This window comes from Toxotes jaculatrix, chromosome 21 (genome assembly GCF_017976425.1).
Source record: "Toxotes jaculatrix isolate fToxJac2 chromosome 21, fToxJac2.pri, whole genome shotgun sequence".
In the NCBI taxonomy this organism is placed as follows: Eukaryota; Metazoa; Chordata; class Actinopteri; family Toxotidae; genus Toxotes; species Toxotes jaculatrix.
Genome location: NC_054414.1, coordinates 10,765,620 through 10,793,131, shown reverse-complemented (window position 1 = coordinate 10,793,131; position 27,512 = coordinate 10,765,620). Strand labels below are relative to the sequence as shown.

Here is a 27,512-nt window from a genome sequence, read left to right as displayed (position 1 = left end):
CACTTTCTTTATGCTCCACTTACACCACTGACCTGCAGTCACATCAGAGATTGACTGAGAGGGCGCTATGTAAACACACAAAACAGTGGTTTAGATATTTACCATGTCCTTCGCCGTTGCCCTTTGGGTTTGCTCTTTTTCATAAACACATGCTTAGCAAAACTCACTGTCACCAAGTCATGAATTTGATTGATGTCTGAACATAAAGATGAGCAGCAGCTTCTACGGATGTTTAACACTTTTGTCAAGGCGACGAGACGAAGCAGAGCTGTAGCGCAAACACCTCCTCAAAATCTCATCAACAGGTACAGTATGTGTCTGTGCTTTTTACTCAGCAGTGTATCAACCAGAGTGGAGTGAATTCCACACTAATAAAGCTGACGAATATTTTCTACATAGTGTTCAAAAATTATTCAGTATTTTGACAGCATTACAGTTTTATATTACAGTAGAGGATGCAAGGTTCTTGCTTGTCACATGCGGTGCATGTGTTTGTGAATTTATTTTTCATTCTCTAAAGAAGTATACTTGTGTCTTTCAGGTCTTTTATCCACTTCTCTGCACAATAATGTTGCTTGAGATAGATCCTCGTTCCAAGTACCTCTCCAACAGCTCTGCCACAGCTGGATTTTTCGGGGAAGTATTTGATTTTGACGGGTGTAAAGGTTTTGAAGTGGGCAAGTATTTATGGGGTTTTTGTACAGCTCTGAGCTTTGTTCTTGGTTTTCCTGCATCTATTGCCATCCTCTGGGAGATATTTAAGGCACACAGAAGAGGAACTCCCTGCACGCCAAATGATTTTTTCACTTTGAACCTCTCCACCATGGATGTTGCCTTCTTGGTCTCCATCCCACCTGGACTGTTAAATCATTTCATCTTCAAGAGCCATTCGTTTGAGGCGATGTGGAACGGTTTGTATGCCTTGAACACATGCGGGAGACCCCTCTTAATGGCTTGTGTCTGTCTGGACTGTTATCTGGCTGTGGTTCACCCAATCACCTACCATAAGAGGAAAAGTCTGTTTCCCAGGGTTGTAATGGCTGCCATTGTTTGGGCTCTGACCATTGCCAGCGGGATTGCATACATTACTTTTTACAAGTTATACATAAGCATATTTCCCACTGTGCCCTTTCTAATAACTATTGTAATAATTGGATTCTGTGATTCTTGCATTGTATATACATTAACTAAGTCTAATCCCAGCAAAAAAAACATTCAGCGGCAGAAGCAAAGAGCCATTCATACAGTCATTAACAGCATGGTCATGACAGTCATCTCATACCTTCCCCCAGCAATTTTGCTTATATGTGGGCAGGTTCTGATCAGCAATATCAAAATCCTCATGTGCACTATTGGTATTCCAATTACAATTTCTTCCACTTGGGGATCTGTTGTCATGCCTGTACTCTACCTAAACAATCTTGGGAAATTTGATCGTCTCAGGCGTGGATGCTGTAGAAAGACTTAATTTTTTGCCCCTTCTACTCATTCCTGTTTCTCCCTCTTGCCAAGTTATATTAGCTCTAGAAGAGAGTTGATTGTTAAGTGGACTAAGGTAGAAGGAGGTGAGTTACACAGCTGCGTTCCACTCTTTGAGTAGTTATGCAGAGAGTTTGAAGTGCATAACCTTTGTGGTATTTCTGTTGCTAACTTCTGCAAAGATGGCATCCGTGTGCTCCACTACCACTGGACTAAGTGTGTAAATGATGGAGGAAACTATACTGAAAAATAAATGTTCTAGGTTTTCTAAAACTGTCTCCTCCTACCTCAGGCCAAAAACGTATCAATCACCCTTTACATATTTACATGTATACATATATATATTTTAAAAAATAACTTAAGGTTATAACTTAATATTTAAGATTATGTTGTTGTTGTGTTTTGTTATTCGTTTACTCTCACACATGTGTGTTATATGTTTGCACTAACAGATTGTTTTGCTGTGTGCATGCTTTGAGAACTGTGAACTTAATGTTAATATTGAAATTATTATATTATATTCAAAACATTTGTCAGTAGTCTTTGGTGCTACAAGAATTTTATTGGCCTTTGGATACAGTTAAAATTAAAACTTTCTCTTGCATGATAGATTTATGTGGGGTTAATCTTCACGCACAATGCTCATATTACAAATGTAAATTATGCAGGCAGGTAGATCATCTGTCATGACAGCTATACTCACACAGGTGCACTGGTATAAACAAACATTTACATACTGTGGTCCTGAATATGAATATTTAAAAAGTATTATATCTATAGATACATGTGTATGCAAAAAATAAATAAAATGAATAAACACAGTGGAATCTAGCACAATGTGAAAAACAATAAAAACATAATAGTAGTGCTTGAAATATATGTTCGTGTGTGTGTGTGTGTGTGTGTGTGTGTGTGTGTGTGTGTGTGTGTGTGTGTGTGTGTGTGTGTGTGTGTGTGTGTGTGTGTGATGTGATGTGAAAACAGTGGAGCTGAATTAGACATTCCTTAAATGTGTTAACTTTCTACAAAGCATCTTTATCATGAATATACAAATCTGGAAGCACATCTGGCACTAGGTGACACATCTGGGTGCACATCCTAAAATCTGCTGACAGTGAAGCTTACTGAGACACAACAAATCAGACTCTTACCACTGTGGAATTAATCCCTGTTGTGGGCAAAGAGCTATGACATTCACGTCAAATTATTTACATCATCAGCTGAGTAGCTTCCTTATTAGTGCAATGAAATATAGTATAATTCAGATAGAAGGCTTATGTTAAGGAACAGAAAAAAAAACTATGCAAGACTAAATTACCATAATTTCAGTGTCAAGCAGTTTGTAAGTGATACACATTTTTACCAAACTCCACTATAAATTTTCTGAACTGTTACACCGAAGCGCAGAGGCTATTCAAACTCCCCAAATTGCCCAAATACAGTAGAGGCATGATGGCACTCCCTGCAGTCGGGGTTATCAGGATAGGTATTGCTAAAAAGCATTCATACGTTTTTTCATCACTAATAAACAAATACCCAAGGATGTATGCCAGCACTGGAGGGAAGTACGAGGTGACGGTCATGACCATGCTGTTGGTGATGATCTGGAGAGCCTTCTTCTTCCTGGGGTGAAGGTCTCCCCCTCCGCGGTAGGACTTCTTCAGAGTCCAGAGGATGGAGGCATTACAGATGACAATGACAGGCAGTGCTATCACATAGACGAACATGGCCCAGGCGCTGTGGTTCAGCTCATCAATGACCATGGACACGGTCCCTTGAACCATTGTAAGGGTCCACACTGCAGCAGCCACGAGGACCCGGGGAATCAGACTTTTCTTAGCTCGGTAGGTGACAGGATGGACCACAGCCAGGTAGCAGTCCAGACAGATGCATGCAGTTAGAAGAGGTCGTCCAGCCAGGTTTAAAGAATACAGAAAGTTGCTAAGCATTTGAAGGGGCCGGAGGTGCCATAGGAGGAAGTTGCACAGCCCAAATGGGACAAAAATCAAGAAGACTAAGTCCATGATGGTGAGGCTGAGCATGAAGACGTCGTTGGGGGTGAAGGGGGTCCCTGCTTTGTGTTTCCGAAACAGTTCCCAGAGAACAGCAACACATGCAGGACATCCAACCAAAGAAAGGAGAGCACTGACAGAAGCCCAGACTAAAATACCTTCTATCTTCTCACCACAGTGTCCAAACATGTCCTCTAAATGCTCGCTGAAGTTGGAGGTTAGATTCTGAGAGCGAGGATGCACACGGAGAAGCATTTCTTACCAGCAGTGACAACCTTGATGAGTCCAAATGTAATCAGTGATTGGTACCTGAAATTAAACAGAAATAAATGAGACACCCTTGAGGCAAAGCGCTTTGCTAATTTTCTCCTTTTAAGTTTCTCTATCTCATTATTTCCTACCAACCACGAGCTGTTTAATATTCAACATACCTTGACGATGTGGCCTTATTTTTGGATGAGCCTGTGTAATGATGCGGTCAATTTGTTTCTCTTATGAAAATGCTGATTTGAATATGCAAGTGACATTGAGGATCACTTTCCAGTCTTGGTCTGAACTGATGTTTTTTAAAAACAAACAAGCAACAACAACAACCAAGTATTGCAGGTTTGATTATTCACATGTAACTGGTTTACTAGTTAATGTGATAAATTCTGTTTATCACATTAGACTTTCGCTGCCACACTTTACAGTTAGAGGTCAGAGGTCAAGGGTTTGAACTCCATCTGACTGCAAAGAACGTCTCTTTAACTACCAGAACAACAGTGATGCTATTTAACACTATCACCTTAAATCAGACATCTATATTGTGCATTTTAATCTACTTGAGGGGAAATAAAAGGAGAAAACTGGGATGTTTAGTTGTTAAAAATCAAACTTGAGTGCTGAGTGTAACTTTGTGATTCTAGTAGCTAAGTGGGCTCACTCTTTTAGAGTATTATGTATTCTGTTTAAAAAGAAACATGGAAGAGGTGGTTAAATAATGCATGATTACTGAGTGTTCTGCTGTTGTAAGAATTAACACTAATACACAGGTCTCTCATTCTCTGTTTCCATTAGATGAACACTGTAGTTGTAGTTCACGTCATCAACACTGGGTGGCAGAAACAGGATGTAAAGCACAGTGTGTCTCATTCTAGGTGTAACATTATTCAGACCAAACTTAATACAATGAGTCATTATTTTACCAAAGTCTGTCTAAGTTAAGATAGAGATTATTTGATAATTAATATAAACTGACAGGTTTCATTTTGGGAAGAAATTATCACTGAGTAATTGGACTTATTTTTCATACCATGGTTGAAAGATGCGTCAGTGTAGGTCTGATGATTTAATCCAAGAGAACTGCACACAGAAAAGGTTATTCACTCTGTGAAGGATCAGAACATGTTGGAGGTTTTATATATTGTTCTCACACACATAATGTATGCAAACAATTCCATATAAAAATGACCCCCGCCCCCCCCACACACACAAACACTCCCAGTGCACAATGTATTCAATCAAATTAGCTACCAAAATGATTGTTTTTATTCATATATATATATTTATATACTACACATTTACACAATGGGACTTACTGACCAAACAGGGAAGGGATGCATTATAAAACTCCCAATAAAATGGTTATTATTCATGTCCTGTTACAATCAGACAAACTGTGAAAGATAAAAAAATGTTCACATGAAAAGTACAAAAGATACATTTTTCTTCAGAATGTAAATTACAGATACAATTTTTTAAATTTGATAAAGCCTTCAGCACAGTCCCGTCAGTTTACTGTTCCTTCTTTCCTCTAACGCTTCACTCCTGAATGAAAACATGCAAAGTTTCCTGCTTCGGCCACATCTGAGACATATCAACACCCTTATGTAAGATGGTTAACAAACAAAAACAGGTATGCTTCCCATTTTCATTCAGTTTATGTTTCCTCTGTCGAAAACTGTCGCTGTAACACAATTTAAAAGGACCAAACAACCGTTTACTTTTTTGACATTTTTTAGTTTAGTACAAGTGAATGTTAAGTGAAAGAACAAGACCAACTGGGGAAAGAACACAGATGGTTTTGAGGAGGAGGGAAACAGATCGCCCCCTTGTCTGTTGTTTAACCTTGACTGTAAGTTTCCTTGGTAATCTGGAGGGCTACATGAGACATCTAAAGTGAACAATTCATACAAAAATGACACAACAGTGTAAACACAAGCGCAATAACTGTGACTGCATTAAACGTGTATGTCGTGGTCTCATTGTAATCATGAAAAATATCACATTTGTCAACAAAGAGGCGACATCTGTGAACTGTGCTACAACATTGTTATAATCCTGTGTAAAAACTCATATTTCCAGCAGAGGTTCACGTTTGTAGGTACTCATCCGATATTCTCAAATCACTCTCCTCTATTGGGTGCTATAAAACGTAATGGGCTGCTCCTTTAAATTCCAATTGAAGGGTTACACATTCCTCTATAGGCTGAGAAACTTATACATTCATTAATGTTGCTAAACCTTTTCAAAGTACCACAGGAACAACGCAAAAATACATTTTAGTCGATCAAAAGTTTGCTTTTCTCCTAAAACGTTGACCCTGTGGAAATATGAGGTCCTCACCTGACAGCAACAATACATATGAAAGATTTCTTTCCAAAACACTATACTTTATATCTATTAAAATATAAACATGAAAAACTGTAATATGAATCACATCATTCAAAAATAATTCCCTTCTATACAACGGTAGTTTATGAAAGTTGAAGGTACTGAAATAAAATCTTACCAAGTTTTTTTTTTTTTTTTGTTTTTTTTAAAAGTTATTTTTATATAAGAAATCTAAAATTAGGTACGTTTTTTTAGAGATCTTATTCTGGAACAAAACTCTTCAAAACCCGTATGAGAACATCAAAGGTAAAAGAAAGTTTGAAGAAAGAGTAAAACTGACACGATGGTGGAGGATGATGAGGAGCTGTCTCAGCCCTCCCACACATGACCAGACACACTTCGTTCATTGTGTGGACAATCTCTGAGAAATTATCCATCAAGTTACTCCTTAAAAGAAAAAATGCTGAAACTCAGTAGTAGCTGGTTGCAGATGGATTATAAGCTGCAGTTTGTTTAGTGCACAACAAGAAGACATGGGGAAAATCGAGTCCCAAACACACATTCAGTTGCTGATTCCAAACCTCTGCAAAAAAAAAATCGCTCTTTTCAAAGCTGTGACAACATCAGTCGCTGGGACATGCGACTTGGGAGAGTGCTGACTTTCCAACAAGGACATGGGACTCAGACAATGGGTCCATTGACTTGTTTTGACCTCCCCCAGCCCAACACCAGTGAACATGAAGAAAAAAAAAAAAAGTCTTCAAAAAAATGCTGTTGATTATTAACTGGGATGCCAGTGTGTTCTTGCTAAGTGGAATTTGAGCCATGCATTGATTATCCAAACCGAGCAGGGCGACGACTTTTTTCCCCTCCACAGAATCACATTCAGCTCCAGTGCATTGCTCACTTTTACACAAAAACACAAACAGCAGAACTGCTTTTTTAAGGGTAACATGTACATATACATGTAAATTCTTCACTTCTTTTGGAATATATTTACCTCTAGCTTGTGTACTTTCTTGCACAGTGAATGGCCACAAAAAACCCCCAAAAGGCTCATTGTGATAACACAAGCTTGGGGGGGGGGGGCGCGTACACAGCATCCTAGCATGTGCTGTGTTTTGCATCTTTAAAATGCAAATAATTCTCCCTAATTCTTTGCAAATCTGTCAATCCCTGAAAGGTTTTCTCCACCTCACTCACTTATTCACGATGAATTTTTGAGATTCGTGCAGCTCAAAAAGTTTGCCCGTACCTCGTATCTCACCCGCTGTACCACAAAGAAGCTGCAGCCACAGACACTAACAACCACATACATCAGTGCGGCACAATGCCTCTGTCTTCTCCATACAGGATGCCTTTCTTTCTGGGAGCATGTCTACTGGCCAGATGGGCTGCAGGGCCTTCTCCGGCCAAAACAAAATGGCTTTGAGTGTACTGAAGACCCCCATCAGGTCTGGGAGAAAGTGACCAGAATACTAAATGTAATCTTCAATGCATACCATGGCTCACTTTGTCAAAGCGTTGTATATGTTTTTCTCTGTTTAGTTGGACTGAGTAGCATACCAGGACACACGAGGGAATAGGAGGAAATACAAAAAACAATGCTTCACATGGAGAAACAGCCACAGACGTTTAAAAAGTTAAAAAGAAATTGAATGTTTAGAAAAAGAAAATCAGCATTCATGAATCCAGCCACATGCTGGATTCTGTGATAATCAAACCCTTCTCGTACCATGATGGGTCTCCACAAATGTGAACTGCTTTCCTTATCAAGTACCGAGTTATTTACAGAGGCTGAGTAAACTTTTTGGCACTGAGCAGTCGCAGATTGCTGAGAGGAAGACAGGAATAAAAATGATGCCATGGACACCAGATTAATGCTACACAGTGTTGAGTCAAGGTGTTCCACACCTGGGTGGTGTGGTGACTTTCACCAGACAACCTCAACTGGTTTGGATTTGGGTGCTTCACTAGATACTGAGAGAAGATCCAGACACACATGCTCATTCCCAATGTCAAACACGCACCCACGTAATTTCTCCCACACAAATATCCATCTTCCCTTTCTCTCACTCCTCTTTTACCTCAATAGGACACAATCTGTGACACTTCTTGAGTTCATCACATTACTCCCATTCCTTCTCCTCAAGTATGTCCACTCCAGGTGTCTGCTAGTCCCAGATATACTGGATTCTCTGCTGTGGGGGTCACAAATCCGTTCACATGCCTGGGCATTCCTCCGTCTCTCTCCGGTGCACCATCCCCTGCTACCGCTTTGGCTTTGGCCACGAGGTCCAGATAGTATGGGTTGTCAAAGGCCGGAGAGGTGGGGGATGCGGAGCTCACAGGGACCAAATACCCTGGGTTTTCCACACTGTGACCAGAGCTCAGGCCATTAGGGAGGCGTCGGTCTATTCTGGAGCCCTTACGAGGCAGCGTGCTGGGCCGCTCAGGGATCCCTGGTCTGAGATCCAGAATCTCCTGGTTGACGTACTCTGATCAGGTGGATAAAGGAAGAAACGTTAGAACAAAAGCTTCTCAGATGTGTTTCAGTATTGTACATGTCCTTTCATGTTGTAATTTTTTTTTTAGGAAGCCCACAGTTGAAGACCCACTCACCTGGCAAGGCGTGATTATGACTCCGTCTGGGCAGTGAGTGATGAAGGTGATTAGGATGATGAAAGCCATTCGGCCCATCTGTCTCCAGGTTGTACTGGCTCCCATTGGGGTAGGTGGGGTCTTTGCAGTAGCGTCCAGGGCTGGCTGGGGGCAACGAGGGGTCATCTGGAGCCCCGTCCAGGAAGACCGAGTCAGACTGGTCTCCGGTGGAGGGGCTGCGAGTTAGAGTCTGGTACTGAGGACTCCACAGCCCATTGGAGGCGTTGGCTCCTAATGGTAGGGTAGGGTACTGGCTGCGGCTGAGAGTGCTCAGGGAGGAGTACATGCTTCGAGGGCCGCCTGTGACGGAGGGCTCGACATCTAAACCCTGATCTCTGCTCTGCTGGAGAGAGAGTGGAGATCCATTTAGATGGAACGCTAACATGCTCATACTCATAATGCTTATATGCTGATGTCTAGGTATAATCAAAGAAAGTCAAAAAAAAAAATTGTCCTAACCCTGTATGATTGGTGTCTGGATGGACCATTGGCTGGAGCCCCATCTCCCTGAGTCCTGGGGAGGAGGTTTGGCTGTGGCACCAGATACTCCTCAGCATCCAGCAGTTCCCTCATATTGTTACCCTCTTCCTCCATAAGTGTGCGGAAGAACTGGCTGTCCACTGGGTTGGACATGCTCATCTGCTCATCATTCTGCAAGACAGAGAAAAGACGACAAGGATGGAAAACATAGTATAAAATCTTTATACATATATATATATATATATATATATATATATATTGTCTTTTTCAAAAGGCACCACATCAAAAGCAGAATAGCAACAAACAGTGACGAGTCCAACAAATAGCAACATACATCGGACATGAAACACAGGGACACATACCTGAATGACCACAAAGCGAGGAGGATCTCTGGCCATTGCACTAAAATCATGCACCAGATCTTTGAACCTGGGCCTGTTTTCTGGCTCAATCATCCAACCTGCCATTCAAAGATAAATTCACAATGTCAATTAATCGTCAATAAATACATTAACGATCTTCTTAATTGAACGTGATTTTGAATTTATTTTTCAAACTAGTTAGCCTAAAATGTTGTAACTAACGTAACTAAACTTTTCATGAACATTAACTTTTCTGCTCTGACCAAACAGAAAATGGACTGCGTTGAGCCACACACAAAATGTAACATCAATGCTTGAGTAAGAACAGCAACCACTGACATTTGACCATGATCATGTAGACGTCGATGGTGCAGATGAGAGGCTGCGGAAGCCGTTCTCCTTCCTCTAAAACACCTGGGATTTCCCTCGCTGGGATCATGTCGTAGGGCTTAGCACCAAATGTCATCAGTTCCCAGACGGTCACCCCTGAGAGGGAAATGAACGATTTACAATATTGCAACCTTTAATCCAAATTAAGATATCCACCAAAATGTTAGTCAGCACTTAAAAAAATGTATCATTTAGTAATGACACACGTAAAGTTGACTGGCATGAAACTGAGGTATACGTAAAATCTGCGCGTCAGTATCCAAAATAGAACACAATTTTTACAACACAATATTCAAATTTTGTCACTAAAATTACTAGTGGAAAAAAGTGAGTTATTGTGAAAAATTAACATTTTTTTTAAAATACTGTGCCACTGAGTGAAACTGACCATAGCTCCAGACGTCACTCTGATGAGTGAACTTCCTGTGCAGAATAGACTCCAGAGCCATCCATTTAATCGGCACCTACAAACACAGATACCAGTTTAAAAAAAATAAAATAAACTGAAACTGTGCTGACGCTCTTACAGCATTTACACAGCTCTATCTTACTTTCCCTCCATCAGCGTGATACTCAGTCTCGTCTATGTCGAGCAAACGGGCTAGGCCAAAGTCTGTGATCTTCACATGGTTTGGGTTTTTCACTAGAACGTTGCGGGCGGCCAGATCTCTGTGGACCAGTCGGACCTCCTCCAGGTAATTCATCCCCTACACCAACACACATACACACGCACAGATCCATCACACACAAATCCATGTGTCCACAAATATACAAACTGGTACCACATCAAATATGAAAGGAAAAATAAGACGACAAACGAAAATCAACAACAACATTCAGACACAGCTGTCTCACAAAGAAAGATACACATCTGTACTTCTACCACTACAGGCAGTAACACAAATCTGTGCATCTTAGCCAACAAAAAGATGATATCTTGTTTCTTGCTTACGTACCTTGGCGATCTGGACACACCAGTTTAGGAGGAATTGGGAACCAATACGGTCCTTGTTCTCCCTGACGTAGTCGAGTAGGCAGCCGTACGGCATCAGCTGAGTGACCAGCTGCACCGTGGAGGTCAGACAGATTCCCAGAAGACGGCACACGTAAGGGCTGAAAACCCCCGCCATCACATAAGCCTCCTGGGAGAAGACAGAGGCAAGATGTTGAGGGGATGTGAGCTGTATTTATGTGTACTGTAAATGTATATGAGTGCATCTGGTTTGTACTCACATCAAGGATTTCCTTATTGGCCTTTGGTGAGGTGTTCTCTCGTAATACCTTAATAGCCACTGGTATTTTCACGTTTTCCCCATCAGGAGCCCACACTCCCTGAAAAAGTTATCAAAACTTTTAAAAATCTCACTGAAGATGTGATTTGAAATATCTAAATAACAACAAATGCTGTATTTGTTTATTTGTAACAGTCAGTTTCGAAGATCCTGCTGAAGAACTGGCTCACATACCTTGTAAACAGTGCCAAAGGCCCCTGCACCCAGCACCCTGAGTTTTTTCAGCTCAGTCTCCTTAAGGATCCGCATCTGAGCCTGATTGGGCGACGCACCACTGGGTGTTAGAGGCTCTACCAGCTGTACACATGAGAGAAGCAGATGGCAGATTCCTTCATTACACTCTACAACACCCAATTAAGCACATGTTTCATTCATATTAAGCACTAGGCTTGCGCAAAAAATATCTCACTAGTTTCAACAACACACAACCAAAGCTGCAACACGTCAAACCCAAATACAACTCAACGCATCAGTATTGGTGACCTGTGCTCCTGTCAGTCTCAGCGCCCACCTCATGTTCTTGCAGGATCCTCCTCATGGTCTCCTTCCTCTTCAGCTTCTTCTGCCTCCTCAGGTAGAAGACCAGCAGAGCCAGCAGGATGAAGAAGAGCACCACCCCACCTACTGCAGCCGCGATGGTCGTACCCGGTCTAAACAGGAAGAGACAGGTCAGCACAGCTCCTGTTCCTAAAATGAAGCGCTGAGAATATCCTGTTTGAACTGGGTGGAAACTGTAACTAAAGATTACTGGAAAACAAAATAACTTGCTCAGGCTTCTTCAGTTTTTTAACAGTTATCTCACCCTGTCCTGGTTTCAATGGGGCAGCCTCTTTCATCCATCACGGTGCAGCTGAAACAGAGAAACATTAGGCGTGAGATTGTTCTCACTGTGTGTGCAGTGGGTGCTTGTAGTCGTGTGTAGCTGTGTCCACTCACGACAGTGTGCAGTTGGTGTTGCAGGGCAGACAGTGTCCTGTCGCATTGCTGTACTTCCACACAGTTTGCTGATCCTCCTTCACACCGCTTGGACAATGGTCCACGCAGGACTCACCGTCCTGGAAGTTTCGACACTCTGTGCAATGTTCTGCTCCCTGAAGAAACACACTAATAGTTTCAGCACTTTTTTGTTTATAAATACCTATATTCATTTCTATAAGGATTAACATTTGTGTGCTTTACACAGAAAGAGGGTGACATATCTTACCGGGCCATGACAGGAGGCAGAGCCATTGATTGGTCGACACTCTGAGTGACAGGCAACACATAAGGAGCCGTCTGTGTATTCACGCACAGCCCTGAAACACAGGCACAGAGAAAATGTAGCATAACATCCCATGACAGAGTCTATCATCAAAGTACAATTTTTCAAACATAATTATAGTAGCAAAGACGAAATATTTTGTCATGTCATGTTTCATCAGTGGGACATTTTGTTCTTTTTGTAAATGAATTTGTTTTAGTTCTGTGTCATTCTGTAAATATAACAACACTAACATACATGTACAGTAGACGATAACAAAATCAGCCCATGTTATCACATGTATTTGCTTTGTTAATCATGTGCAGTTGCTTAAGGGCACAATTTAAGTTAAAAGCTTTCAGATTGATTTATTGTAACTACTGTGGCATTTGGCATTTTAGACTGTTAAACCAGTCAACCCCACATGCAGCTACCTGTTCACATCTTTACTTTAGGCAAATACATAATTGGTTTTACTTATTATTTATTGGAGAGCTTGTTTGAGGATTATGTCACACGGTATACTGTATTATTTAGAACATTATCACTCAAGTTGTTATTGATTTAGTGCAACCACACCCACACAAACAAACACACACACACACACACACACACACACACACACACACACACACACACACACACACACACACACACACACACACACACACACACACACACACACAGACAAACTTTCTTACCCCTGATGGACGTCACACTGTTCTACACACTCAGTGCCACGTCGGAAAGCTTTGCAGGACACACACTGGCTGGGCCCCGGACCCCAACAGCCCCTGTCACACAGTGGATGACAAATGCGCCCCTCTGTCTCTGTAAACACATTCAGGGACAGATACAGCAGAGCATGACGCACATGGTTTTTTTTTTTTTTTTTTTTCCTCTTCTCAACGACAATACTTGGGACTCAGTGTGTTAAAAGCGCTGTGCAGACTAGCAGCCACCTTTCTCATCCACTACAAAAGTATAACGCAATAACATGCTTGAATGTTATTTAAAATAAAATGCACAGAACAGTATTTTCTGCACTGTCGTTGCAGCTGCATTTCTGTTGGAACAATAAATGGGAGTGTTTCTTGTATCTGGCCTGATCAAAGTGCAACCCACAATAGTTTTAATAGGCCTTGGCATTGCTCTGCTCTGCAAACACTATGTGTGTTTTCCCTACCACAGACTTTGGGGTCCCGGTTGTGGCTGACGATGCGGTGGGGTCCCTGGGTGGGGTGCAGGAGACTCTCCCAGGGCAGTGAACTGGTGTAGCACAGCTGGGAATTGTTGTGCAACAGAACCAAACCTCCACTGACGCTGCGTAGTGAACGCAACTTAAGAGACTGGATGTGTAGATTTTGGATGGCAAGTGAAAACACGCCCCTAAAAAAGAGGAACAGATGATGTGAGCGACCAGAAGTCAAAAAAGTGTGACCTAAACCTGGCCTCGACAGGTGTAAGAATCTTTTCTTTTCAAATTTGGTTAAAATAGATGAACTGAAAGATATAAAGGTATAAAACAAGGTCTTGCATAAATCTGCATCCATCATTGTGTAATGCTTTTTAACACTGAGGTCTGGTAAGGTGCACTATTACCTGAGATTCTCTCAACTCTAAACATGAGCAAATGTGAACGTGTTTTAGTAAAATGGAGCAGAAAAGACTAAATCTTGGACATGGCTGCATACTGCTCTAATTACCAAACAGGAGCCCATAATGTCAGACCTCACTGTAAAACAGTGACGAGCAGATCTCACACTTGTCCTGATACCCTGGCTGGCGTGTGCTGCAGGTTCAAGCAGCTGTGCTGGCTAATAATTAGCCTTTATAGCCCTGAAAGTGAACAAACTGCCTCAACAGAACCAAACAGACATAGTCCAAAAAAACAAAGCACAAATGACGGCACAGTGTGGGTGGATGGACATCAGCATCGTAGCCTGAGGTGACGCACCACACAGAAAGAAACAGATACTCTACACTGACTTGATATAATATAAAGTAATATGTCAAAAAAAGTTTATTTTATATGATTGTATATGAGTAAATTTAAATATGTTTATCTAAATAATGATTCAGGACAGAAAGGTTAAGATGTAGAGAAGAGACAGACAGGTGAGTGTACTGAGGTAGTGTAGGCAGTTTAAAAGTCTTACTTGTAGAGCATCCTGCCACGGATCACCTTCAGGTTCTCAAACACGCTCAGGTCAGTCCACTCTTCAGGCCAGGCATCAATGTACAAGTAGCCTGCACAGACAAAAAAATCAGACAAAGATAATAAACACGCTCTACCAGAGGAGAGAATGTAGTAAGCTCTGTACACAAGGCTAAAATAAAGAGAGTTTGATAAACACTTCCTCCCTCTTCAATACCTGTGATCTCCTCCAGTTTGTTGAAGGCGCTCAGCTGCTCCAGAGTCAGGCCTGATGTGTTGGTCACAGGGTCCCTGGACAATGATAACAAAAGATTTGAGTGAAGCTCAACTGTGTGGAAGGTCTTTGTTAATCTCCCTAGACTGTTATTGTGTAAAATCTCTATTCACTGATTAAATCTCCTGTGATGCAGATTATGTCAGATTTTTGTTTTGATTTTAAGATAAAAATACAAGATTTCAGAAACTGTAGTACAAAAGTAACCAATACAGAGTTAACACTCTCTAGGCATTATGTGGATCTTTTCTCTACTGACAGAGACACTGTAAAAATGAAAAATGTCTTAGAAAAAAAAAATCCAGGTCTGGCTTTGAAGTACATTTGAGTTCAGTAATCTACAGGGTTTGGGTTGGGTAGTAATTTTCCTCACCACTCGGACAAAGAATCGTCCACAAACATTGCTGCAAACTCAAATATTTGAAGAACTGAACGTGATTACTTTAATTTGTCATTTCTCAAGTGTCTTTGTGAGCTACAAATGTACATACATTTCATATTTGGCCTGTTTATCTCTTACCTTGCAAAGCTCTGTGGGACAAAGGCCAGACTACCAAAAATCTTCTTACACTTGTTGAACTGCTCCACATTTGAAGATGTTACCATGGTAACGCCATGGTTGTCCATGACGCCGAGGTTGTCCATACCCAGACCATAACACACTGCAATAGAAACCACAAAGAAAAAGGACAGATTTGAACCATTTTATCAGAAATTCAGAAATTTGATTACTAACTCCACCAACTAAAATATGGACCTCCCTTAAGTCTAGAGCTGAAGTGAAAAGAAATGCTCCATTTTTGACTGTGCATAAGTTATCTCAGTTATCTAAATGTACTGATCCCAATTCATGAGAAAAACCACTGTGAAAACAGGGTACTGCAGAAACAGGTTGGTTCACTTTGAACCATTATCAGCATGCGGTGCATCAGAATTTCAGTACGTGCAGCACAAATAATAATCACCTTGTGCTGAAGCACCATGTGACACACATGAAGAACCAAAAACTTCATCCATAACATCTCAGCCACAAAAGATTAAATAGTTTTTTCTCTGTTGGACTTCTGGATAGCTACTGTATATATAAATAGTGTATTGAACACAAAACACCCACAAAGTCATAACTCCTACCTTTGGGACAGTCTCCTTCACACTTTTCACATTTCTGTGTCTCGTTTCCATCAGGGTGGGTGATGATAACTTCCTGGTTGGCTTTAGGACAAACCAAAGTACAGGCCACTTCCATAGCCAGATAGTTATCTACAGACAGGGAGACAAAGTGTTCAAAGGGCATTCTTTGCGAAGGGAAAAATGAAAATGAATCATATTTGATTAAATGGGAAGCTGTTAGCCTAAAGGCTTGCACAAGCAAAAAGGTGATTTGAACACTGATGAATTCCTGGAGTGGTTGTGGAAATCTTGGAGTGTTTCAAAATAAATTCTCACAGGGACACGTCTTGACACAGGTGGCTCCAAAGTTGAACTTCTTGTTCGGATTAGGTTTGGTTTGAAAGGTGACAGGGTCATAGATAGTGGGTGCCGGACAGTTCTCCTTACACACACCGCTGTCATTGAAGTGACGGCACGCCTGGAGAGAAAAGGAAGGAGGAAACATGTTACGCCACAAATGTCATGGCAAGGATTGTCTGAAAACAAGATTACACTGAAGATAAAAGATAAACAGCAAACAGGCCTAGCGTATCTCAGAGCGTGTGTGTTTCTGTGTAAGCGTGTGTGGGTGTGTGTATGTGTCATCTACCAGGCAGTCTGAGTCTTTGGGTCCTGTGCATCCAGCAGCACACTGCATGTGACAGCAGTCATTTTGCAGGGGACCTTTACACAGCTGACAGCCAGACGCACATTTACGGGTCACTTTGAACAAAAATGAATAAAAAGTTTCAGCTCTACTTCACCTGCTCTGGACTTTTTTTTTTCCATTGAAAACCAAACAGTGTCACTGTCATGCTGTGCACATTGTGTTAACTCACAGGTCTGGCAGTCCTGTGCAGTCTCTCCCCAGCAGCGATTCCCACATGCAGAGGAACAACCTGGACCTGTACGAGAAGAAACCCAACAACATCCAATAAGGAGAGCTAAGCAGTTGTCCCCACAATTTAACTAGAAAATACAAGAATAAGAGTCCACAGCAATGCTAGAGACTCTGTGAGGATGTACTTAGCATTTAGCTCAAAGCGCTAACATTAACATGACAACGTGCTCACAGACACAATACTAACACACTGACATTTAGCAGGTCTTGAGCTAATTGGCCCTGAAAACAAAGTACAGCCAAGGCTGACAGAAAAGTACGGGAAACAAGAGTAAGTTCTCTTTCTGTAGATCAGATGTTCAATATTTCAATCAGACAATGAGCTGCTCACAGTTAGAGGCGCGAGCCTGCAGTTGGTGCTGTTTGGCATGGATATTCTGCTCGTCCAAGGTGTCCCCCCAAGTTATGCTATGGGGGTCTGGGAAGCACAGCTGGGGGTTCCCCCAAATGTAAACCCCACCCAGCAGGATCTCTGCAGGGGAGACAGAACATAAGAGCACATCAGGAACGTACTGTTACAGTAGATAAAAGATGCTGAGTACCAGTCCCAACCCAGTCCACTCAAGTCATACTGGTTCTGGACATCAGCTCTAAGCCCTACTACTATTATCTTACCTGTAAGGCTACGAAGCCGGAGCGTCCTGAGCCCCTTTCCATGCTGAGTGTTATCCAGAACTGCCAGGGCATAGCTGGAGTTGTACAGCTGGCTGCCTCGGATGATCCGAAGGTTGTCCAAAGGCACCAGACTCACTGACACGTGGGCTACAAGTACATAGCCCTGCACCTCCACAATCCCCTGGAGAAGAAGGTGGTGAGGAGACAAAATGGACGAACCAGCCAACCAACCAAATACTTTCATTGTCTTTATTTGTTTCCATCTTCTTTGTCAAGGTTCAACTAACTTTTTTGGAACAGCCTTCCCAAGTACCAAAAACACCAGTCCCGTCTTTAAAACTCTATTTCTTTTAAAATTGCTCCCTGTGACAACTACAACCATATACCTGTAGGAAGGAGAGGTCAGGGTTTCCATGAAGGTGAGTAATTTCCAGGTTGCCGTGGACGACCTGGCAGCCAGTGTAGAACAGCCTCAGGGTCTCGTAGTGGTTTTCCAGGCTGGAGGGCAGGGCCAGCTTCATATCTGTACCCAGGCACACTGAAACACAGATAACATTTGACCCCAACTTTATATTAGTTCACGTAAATAAAATACACATGAAGCCATATTAATGACAAAATATATTATTTATTTTATACCTTCAAATAAATCCTAGTATATCACTGTAAATGAGATATCTTTGGGTTTCTGGGCTGTAAGGGAACTTGAAGACTCCAAATGACGATGACAGTAAAGATTTGGACTCCACACACACTTTTGACTGCATAACTGTTTACAAGTGGGCTTGAATACTTCGAAAACACAAACTGTATGCACAGCCTCTGTCTGCCTTTTAGTGTATATGATAAATTTTCAACAGGCAGCAGAGAGCACAGATTCCCCACAGTGGGTCAGACACAGTATTACATTCAGGGTCACACAGCGTTACAATTCACGGAGGCTCTTGCAGACACATAGCTCCCATGCTTTAGCAGGCAGTGACACAGTGGACAGTCCCTCCTCTGCTGAGGTTATAAATGACTTCCTCTGGCTTTCTTTCAACAGCCCTTCAATAGTCAACCCACTTCTCATGATTAAGGCGACCCCTGCACCCCCACTCTCCTTCCAGTGCTATCTCTATCTCTCCTTTTGGAAAAGATGGCTGTTTGGACTTACATACATCACTGGAGGAACAGATTTCCATGATACTCTGAGGTTCAACAAACTTCAGGAGATCTGTGCTTCTTATCAAGTATGTGTGTCTGCCACGTGTAAAGTATCCCGGTAACTGCAGAGCACTCTGAACTTGACCCATATTACAGTGGCTGCAAATCAGCGCAGAGGACTTGGGTCATAAAGTGTAAATAAAGTCTGTATTAAAATCTGACAGCCAGCTACTGCAGCAAATGGGTCTATGATTACCAGCGAGACTGCCAAAAATACACACCCAGTCGCTGCAGCTTGTGTCAAATATCAAATCAAATGACTAATCACTGCCTCCTTCAGTGATATCATCATGGAAAATAGTTTTACATGTGAAGCCAAGTGGGAAGTCGGTATTTTATCCTCCAGCATTTAAATCATCTTAAATAAGACATGACTATCTAAACACAAACAGAAATCGATTCCTCGAAACTCACACAAACTATCACACACTCACAAACAGCGTAGACAGCTCCAGCTCTGGGGATTAGGTAAATGTGCCGTAACAGAGCGCACAACAGAGCCGATTTTCCATTTCTAAAAAGTGTGTGTGTAAAGCCAGTTCTCAGCTTCCTCTCCTTTTATTCCCTCATTGTTTGCTCTCCAAAAGTCTCTCAGCAACGGCTGTGTGTGCATGCGTGGCCTTGTGAGGAGCTGCCCACCCTTCCATCCCCACGGCCTAAAATACTCTCCCTTTTATCACTTACTTTGCTCTATCTGCCCGCTGTCGTGTCAGTACCCCTGCCTTCCCCTTCTAAATTCACTCTCTACACCACTTTATGACCTGGATTGAGAGCCTAGTTATCTCAAAATTTCCCCTCTATTCACCCAATTCCTTTTTATTCCTGTTAAGTTTCTCTCAGTCTGTGAGCTGTTGCCCAACTTTTTTTTTGTGTGTGCTCTGGAAAGTGTCATTTTACAGGAATGCGTGTCTTCGCATATCTCGATGATGACACACTTGTACATTTTCCACCAGTGAGTGAGAGGGGCCAAGAGAAACCAGGTTGTAGCTCAGGGTCTTGTCCAAAGGCACATCAGTGGCCTATGACTCTCCAGGTAATGAGACAACAATCTCTGTGTCCGACAGGTCACCACACACAACACACACAACTAATGACTGACTCGGACATCCAAATACACACACACACAGCTGAGGGAGTTAGCACTGGCTTCTGCACAGTGTATAAATCTGGTCAGGTCTTTATGTGGTTAACAAGAGTAAGAATGAAAGAGTGTTTTTACTTTCCTGCCTGTTTTTGATCATTAACCTGATTACAGTGGAGTCACCCTGTGTTCAGTAAGCTGTTGGGCTTCTGACATGTAAACGTTTAGCATTTCTGTTCATCAGTGTGCACTTATTTGTACTCAGAACAATCCAGCATTCACTGTGATCACACTCAGTGTTCTGGCATAAATGTCCAGGCACCGCAGCAGCCTGATTCAGATTCCACAAATGATGATTTTGCCATTTGTGAGCTCCACTCTGAAATTTATCTTCAAGTTACATGAGCTTTGCTTGTCTGAAGCAAGGTAACAATGGATTGTATAGGTCTTTTATTATAGTGTGTAGCATCCCTTTTGCTTATGAAATGAAACTATTTAAGTCACTTTTCATGACAGGAATTACTGTGTCACACCTGTCTCTGCGATGGCAGGTCTGTCATTCCCCCCTTCAAACGCAGCCATTCAGAATACGATAAATCATACAAACTAGTTCTTCGAACATACCCCTGCTTTTACTTGTGCTTTGCTTCTGACTTCTGCCCATACTAGTATTTTATCATTTAATTGCATCACCCTGTTAACTCATCCCGGCTTTCATGACACATCCAGTCAGCACGCATCAGGCAGTTCATTTGATAAATATCAGCTGATGAAAAGCTGCCAAATAGAAAGGTGACTGTTCAGTCCCTGTTTCAACATCATGTCAATCATATTACAGACAGGGACCTCCTACCTGCTCACTCTGAAAGGGAGTGCCACTGCCAGCTAAATGGGTAATTTAAAGTGCAGTGTGACCCTGTAGGATTTATAGTAAATGAATATGGACAATTAATACAAAATCATGTCTCCTTACAGGTGGTCATGGGAACTTTCCTCAGCTCAGGTACTTGAAAATACGGCTGCAAGAAACAGTTATTTTCATTATCAGTTAATCTTTTTTTTTTGAGGAAGTGATTAATCATTTAATCTATAAACTGCCAGGAATTATGGTTTCTAGAGCTCAAAACAAAATTTTTAAATTGTGCAAACCAAACATTCAATAAATGATGGAGGAAAAAGCAGCAATTCCTCATATTTAAGAAGCTGGAACCAGTGAATGTTTGGTTATTTTGTTGATGAATGACTTAAATAATTAATCAGTTATATAAACTGCAATAGCAGACTGTATCTTCAGAGAACTAATAGTGACAGCTCTGATATTAAACTGTCTTCCTGCAAGAGTGGATGTGATGACTGTGGGCTGGACTGAGTCCTTCACCCAGTCAGCCCACATGGCAGCACACTGTGCTGCTTAAGATTGACTGAAAACTAAAAGCCAGCTCGAGGCCACACCTGTGCGTGGCAGCGTGCCAGTTAGCACAGGGAGTGTGCATGTGTGTTTACCAGTGTGTGTGCGGTAAGTGACACAAACACGATGGCAGGGATGCTACAGCAGGAGTTAGACTGAAGCACGGTGGAAAAGCCTGCAGCGTGACACACCAGAAAACAGTCAACAGAGATCCTCTCTGGCTTCCACTCTCCTCTAATGGATTAGATCCCTTCAAAGCTCAACACAAACAGAACAAGCTGATCCAACAGGACATTCTCTGTCAGCTTTATTAGCCCTCAGATTTAACATGTCAGGCCTAATTCTAATGCAATGCTAATCCTTGCAACGTGTCTCGCATAAACTTCAAATTTCTCCTAACCTCCCTGAACACATTCTTTCTTGCCCTTCACTGTACGGCCGGATAAGAAAAAAACAGGTATTGCTCAACAGACAAGCAGAACAGGATCTGAACTGTTCTGGAGCTACAGACATTAACTCCTCGCTCATGCACCCTGTCATGCATAGAGTAAAACCACAAACATGTACACAAACATATGCTGCACTGCTACATCAGAATATCTCCTGCATACTTTCTGGCATATTTACTATCATTTGCACCTGCAAACAGCTCATTTCAAAGAGGATAAACTGTGTAAGGAAAATGAAGACAAAATGATCAAAACTAGTCAATTAATGTTTAAAACCTAATGAATCTAAGACTGGACTAGGACTGGGTGATGAGGTGCAACAAGCAAGCGTAGCTGAAAACTGTAGTCGATGCTCATCACATGGGTCTCTATGATGATGGAAGGTTAATCTGAAATCAATATTTTCAACCTGAAATCTCAACTGCATGATTGCTTTATTGGGTAAAATATAGTTTGATGAAATCAATGATAGATGAACTAAAAATACTGGTATATGAACAGATCAGTGCTGGACAATCACTGCATCTACTACATTATTTCAGTCAGTATTTATATACAACATAATATATAGAATGGAAATTGATGTTTATTGCTATGAACGCTACAGTGATGCCAAGTGTAATAAAAATTCTAATTAGTCCAATATATCGATAATAAGGCACCATTTATAATGGGTTGCCAGGTTGTGAAAAATCCTTTTGCTCGCTATTTTTTTCTTCTTATGGCATAAATAAGAAGACTTTTTCACACTAGTTCACACAAAGACCCCTGAACCACTTACTGAACCTTCTGGGGAAAAAAGAAAAAAGCTGGACACTGTATTTAAGGGTTTTTATTATTAACTGTTTAGCCGAAAAACAATTATTCCAAAGGAATTTTTCACAACTTGGCAACCCAAAAGTTGCTCTTATTAATGGTGTGCTAATAATCTATAACACATTAGTAAATGATTTCTTAACCATTTATAAAGCTGTTAGCTACAACTAATAACCCTCAATCAAAAGGTGCCTTGTTAGAAAGGTGTCCTGAGACACACTCATGTAACCCAATAACCAATGTTTATTCATATACGATGAAATAATCATTTCTTTTTTTAAAGTTTATTTTTGGTATTTTGCCTTCATTTGTCATAGTGACGGGAAATGAGTGGAGAGGGAGGAGGGAGGACATGCACTGAAGGTCCTGGCCAGACTCAAACCAAGGACGCTGTGATTACATGGTCAGTCTCTTACACCCTTTATCCGCCAAGAAACCGCTGATATTATCATTTCATTTCTAGTTCTGAATTATTTCCCAATTCTAACGACCAAAAAGTGTGCCACTGATACAGGATGCAAACACAGCCAACAACTTTTTCCTCCAAGAAAAACAGATTAACCTGTTCTCTGCAGAAAAAAATCACAGATGAAAACAAGATAATTTTTTTTAAATTCCTAACAAGGCAGCTGTGATTTCATTTAAAACTGTGATTTCCTTCTACAGATCTATGTCAGAGAACTGTAAATGAAGGCTGACGGTGTGCAACTGAAACCTAAGGAAAAGACACAAGAAGGTGTTGAAAGTTTCCTGCGAGGCTGGTGATGAGGCCCCTTCCTCAGCTCAGAGAGAGTTAGATCACTAACACACAGTCTAGACTGGTGACTCAGGGCGGGCTGAGCTAACCTGCCACTGAGGCCAGTTCAGTAGGACTTAATCACTTCACAGTGAGTTTCACTCAATGGGTGCATTGGAGTGTGACAAGGACATGAACTCTGCGGATACTGAGGCCACCAAACACACATGCACACACACACGCACACACACATTCTCATTGAGGGGCTGGTTGTTGAAATAATTTATTCCGACCACTAAAGGAAGAACAACAACACAAATGCTGACCTTTGGAGTCATACACTGGTTGGCCACAGGATGTGTATGTGTGTGTGTGTGTGTGTGTGGACAAAAAACACACTACTTAACAAGAAAAAGTAAGACTGTTGAGATCTATCCACTTTTGCTTGATGTGTTGCTGAACGCGGGGGATTTGTGACCAAACAGAGCGCTCACACTGAGCTGATGCTTCACAGATCAACACCGTGGAAGAAAGTGCACCGACCAGTTCCCAACAACAATGCAGATCTCCTCACCTGTGACTATAGGCTTTGTGTGTGTGTGTGTGTGTGTGTGTGTGTGTGTGTAGTAGTAGCAGTGGTGGGTGGGCAGCAGCTAACAACAGCCAGAGGAGCCTCACCACAATATTCTTTATTCTCATACAAGTCATTTTAGTAGTAAAAGGAGCTTGAATGAATTATTCCTAAGTAGAGATTTGCTTAAAAGATAAAACATTGTGATATTTCATATTATTACTTTTTTTTAAGCCATGCACTAATCTATTCTCTCCGCAGTTTTTTTTTTAAACAAGCACATCGATAAAAACTGTTAACTGCATGTCAATAAAGGCTGTATTGTAAGAGGAACTGTCAGAGTTACAGATGTCAATATTTTTGCCATTAGCTGGTGTCATAAAAAGGCTTTTGAAAACAGCTGACTGGGCTTATTGATATCCCTGATTCAACCTTAAACAGTTTTCTACCAATACTGAAGCCAATGCATCCACTAATATCAACTAGAGCTGCAACAAACAAGTACTTTAATGATTAATAGATTGATGGGTTGGCCGTTTAAATTTAAAAAAGCCCAAATGAATGTCTTCTAAAGAGTTTATTTTTTTCTACTGTAAAGTAAGAGAAGGAAAAAGCAGCAAATCTTTACATTTGAGAAGCTGGAACCATCCAGTGTCTCACTTGTTTGCTTGGAAATAACTTTATAACATTAAATCAGTTACCAAAACAATTTATGTAGATCGACTACCACTCAGTCCACAAATTGGTTTCAGTTTTAAGATGAACTGAGGAACAGATACACTGTTGTTTTGTTTTTGGTTTTTTTTTCAAGGGTGAAAATACATTACTCTAAATGAGATGAGATCATTCCATCAAATAAAACATTTTTTCTTTAATAAATCATAATATGTGGGACTACCTTGTAAATATGTTTGCACTTTCAGTTAGCTCTCGTTTTCCTGGCATGCACTCAAGCTCCAAGTGTGACAAGTGGCCCCTCAATCAGACAATGTCCTCTTCAGAGCCAGAAGTGAATAATTGACATAGTCATGATCCGTGGCACACAATGCGCCGCCTGTTATTGTTGGTTTGTTTTTGTTTACGCGCAGAGCGAAAACCGGCCCAGAACTTAACGTCCGCCTGCGCGCACAAGTCAGTCGGTGTCTCTATCTGTCCCCAAGCTGCGAGACAGGTTCTCATATTTCTTACCTGTTTTCAGTGCCACGGCCACTGCCGTGTTCCGGTAGTGTTTATTTGTGCAACAAAGAGCGCGTGGAGTTTGTTACAAAGCGGTTTTAGTCCTAACCGTAAATTTCATTAGAGGCCACGTTGTGACAGGTGTGATTTTCCTCCTTATCGGCGCCTCGCAAATCGCACGAGCCCCGACAGTGGCGGAGAGAGGGGGAGAGAGAGAGAGAGAGAGAGAGAGAGAGAGAGCGCGGACAGCAGGCTCACGGAGGAATGTGGTCCAAGCCAGAAATATCAGCCTCTATCGGCCGAGCTGAACCTGAAAACATTTACTCACATATAAAACCCACCACACGCCGCACTCCTAACAAGCGGCGTGTCTGTTTTGCTAACAGCGGAGAGGCGCTGGAAGTTACCCACCTTCTCTGCCCAACGCGCCCGTCACTCCGAGCAGCACGGCCCCGACAAACACCAAACTTCTCGCCGCCTCCATCTGCTGCGACCCTCCGCCTCTAGTCCATACTCCAAAGCTGGGTGTGTGTGTTTTTTTTTTTACGGTTCCCAATGTGGAACTGCTGTTGTTTGAACGTCTCCTCCGTCCCCCGGGTTATTTCTTTCTTTCTTTCTTTCTTTTTTGGCACCGTTTGGGAGTTGCTCGTTTCCCAATCTCAGTGACTTCCTCCCTGGAATTCCGTGCCTGTTGGTAGTAAAGCGTGACAGCGGAGCGGAGGCGCGCTCCCGTGAAGGCCTGAGCGGGGAGTGGCAGGTTGAGTCAGCCCGCCCTCACTTGAAACTGACTTTTCTGCGGGGCAGCGCTGCTCTGACTCTCTGCTAAGGAAAGAACGGTTTCATCCAAGTACTGGTATTGCAATCACCTTTTATCGGGTAATTGTAAAGCCCCCCTTTCCCTCGGTATATTGTTACTTCACTTGGATGTTTGACCCTCACTGAGCAGAAGGAGGTACAAAGTGTGCAGAAGTTTTAGGCACTTGTGGGGAAAAAATGCAGAAAAGTGAGGATGCTTTCAAAAATAACGCCATGGATTGTTTTTATGGTGCAATAAAGAGGGAAAAAACCCTAAAACAAATCAATATACTAAGGTAGAATAGAATAGAATAGAATGCCTTTTATTGTCATTGGACATCTTTTACATGTACAACGAGATGGAAAGCATCTCCTTCTCCAGTGCAACATGTATGAATATACAACATAGAATAGAATAAAATAAAATAAAATAAAATAAGATTAAGTTAAGTAAGTTTAGTGCAAAGGTACCTAATAAGGTAGGCTACTTGTGACCTGTGGTACAGGTAGGTTGGTAGAGAACGTGCCTCAGTTCCCTGATGGTTGTATGTTTGGGCTCGTTGTCCTGCTGCAGAGTGAATCTGGGACCGATCACACACCTCCCTGATGATACTGTGTGATGAATAAGAATCTAAACGTCCTACAGCTTTTTCATAGTACTGTGTTTGCAAATGCATCTGCTTGAACCTCAGTTAAAGAGTTACATACGTGATTTTGTGACATTTTTCAGCAGGAAATTTTTACTTTTTTGTGAAAATAAAAACATGACAGATATTAACTGCTAGCTCAAAACATGTCAGGAGAGGATCTTTAAATTGGCTGCTAGGCGCTCTCAAGCATGGCAGTTCAATCATCCCAACAACCTTCAAAAGTCAAGTGAGCAAGGTATCAGATATGATGAACCAAACACCAGCGGTGGAAGAAGTATTCACCTCGTCCACTTAGGTAGCAGTAGTAATAACTATATATATATATATATATATATATATATATATATATATATATATATATATATATATATATATATATTTTTTTTTTTTTTTTTTTTTTTTTTTTTTTTAAGTCAAAAAAAGGTCAAAAATCAAAGTGGCAGAGGCCAAAACATCCCAGCCCCAAGTATGAGTCGCCCCCAAAACACTGGATCTCACCGTTCCCATACTGCAACCATAGGATTAGATCTTTTCCCCCTTCCGCCTGATAAATGCCCACATCCACTCATAACCCCTAGTTTGTAACACAGGCTTTCTTAAAAAAAAAAAAAAAAAATTAAGTCTCATACACAAGTCTGAGATAACCCAATGACATCAGCAGGGGTTTTTTTCCCACCCACAGAGGATAATACACTGTTCACAGACTAAAAACTACTCCTAATGCTCAACATAACTTTTATTCTTTGAAAAACATGTTAGACAGTTTATTGCAGATGAATGTGATGCATTGTGTGGTGATGTGGTTGGTGTGGTTCATACAGTTGCCAACTGCACAAGAAATCCAAATCTATCGTTTCTCAGTTGAACTAGCTTTAGTGTAACCAGACAAGGTTACACATGCCTACTGTAATATAAAAAGGAAGTTCTGCCTATGGTCTATACAGCCATTATTCATGGCTTCATCAGTCATTTATTAATGGAAGAATGTCCCAGAGCAGCCAGGCTAAAGAGTTCAC

General features: G+C 41.5%; 1 protein-coding gene across 2 annotated transcripts; it reads right to left on the bottom strand.

Moving 5' to 3' along the window:
* Positions 1–4,988: 4,988 nt before the first annotated feature.
* On the bottom strand, positions 4,989–25,774 carry erbb2 (erb-b2 receptor tyrosine kinase 2). Of its 2 annotated transcripts, none has more exons than XM_041067521.1 (27): positions 25,463–25,774; positions 17,995–18,146; positions 17,609–17,789; positions 17,325–17,465; positions 16,932–16,997; positions 16,703–16,815; positions 16,390–16,531; positions 16,075–16,203; positions 15,464–15,605; positions 14,887–14,960; positions 14,671–14,761; positions 13,698–13,900; positions 13,213–13,342; positions 12,476–12,566; positions 12,208–12,362; positions 12,074–12,121; positions 11,783–11,921; positions 11,446–11,568; positions 11,213–11,311; positions 10,936–11,121; positions 10,531–10,686; positions 10,368–10,443; positions 9,929–10,075; positions 9,590–9,687; positions 9,207–9,398; positions 8,709–9,090; positions 4,989–8,584 (listed from the first exon to the last, which is right to left on the bottom strand). In XM_041067521.1, exons 1-27 carry the CDS (start codon positions 25,533–25,535, stop codon positions 8,235–8,237), a joined length of 3,879 nt encoding a protein of 1,292 aa, XP_040923455.1. In that variant the 5' UTR covers positions 25,536–25,774; the 3' UTR covers positions 4,989–8,234. The 2 variants fall into 2 exon arrangements, with proteins under 2 accessions (XP_040923455.1, XP_040923456.1); XM_041067522.1 differs by having other exon boundaries at positions 8,709–9,087.
* Positions 25,775–27,512: the final 1,738 nt, after the last annotated feature.

Coding starts and splice junctions, on each gene's coding strand:
- erbb2 (XM_041067521.1), bottom strand. CDS start 25,535: ATGGAGGCGGCGAGAAGTTTGGTGTTTGTCGGGGCCGTGCTGCTCGGA. Junction 15,606..16,074: donor TGAAGGAGACTGTCCCAAAG/GTAGGAGTTATG, acceptor TTTCTATTGCAG/TGTGTTATGGTCTGGGTATG. Junction 11,312..11,445: donor CCTTTGGCACTGTTTACAAG/GTATGTGAGCCA, acceptor TAACTTTTTCAG/GGAGTGTGGGCTCCTGATGG.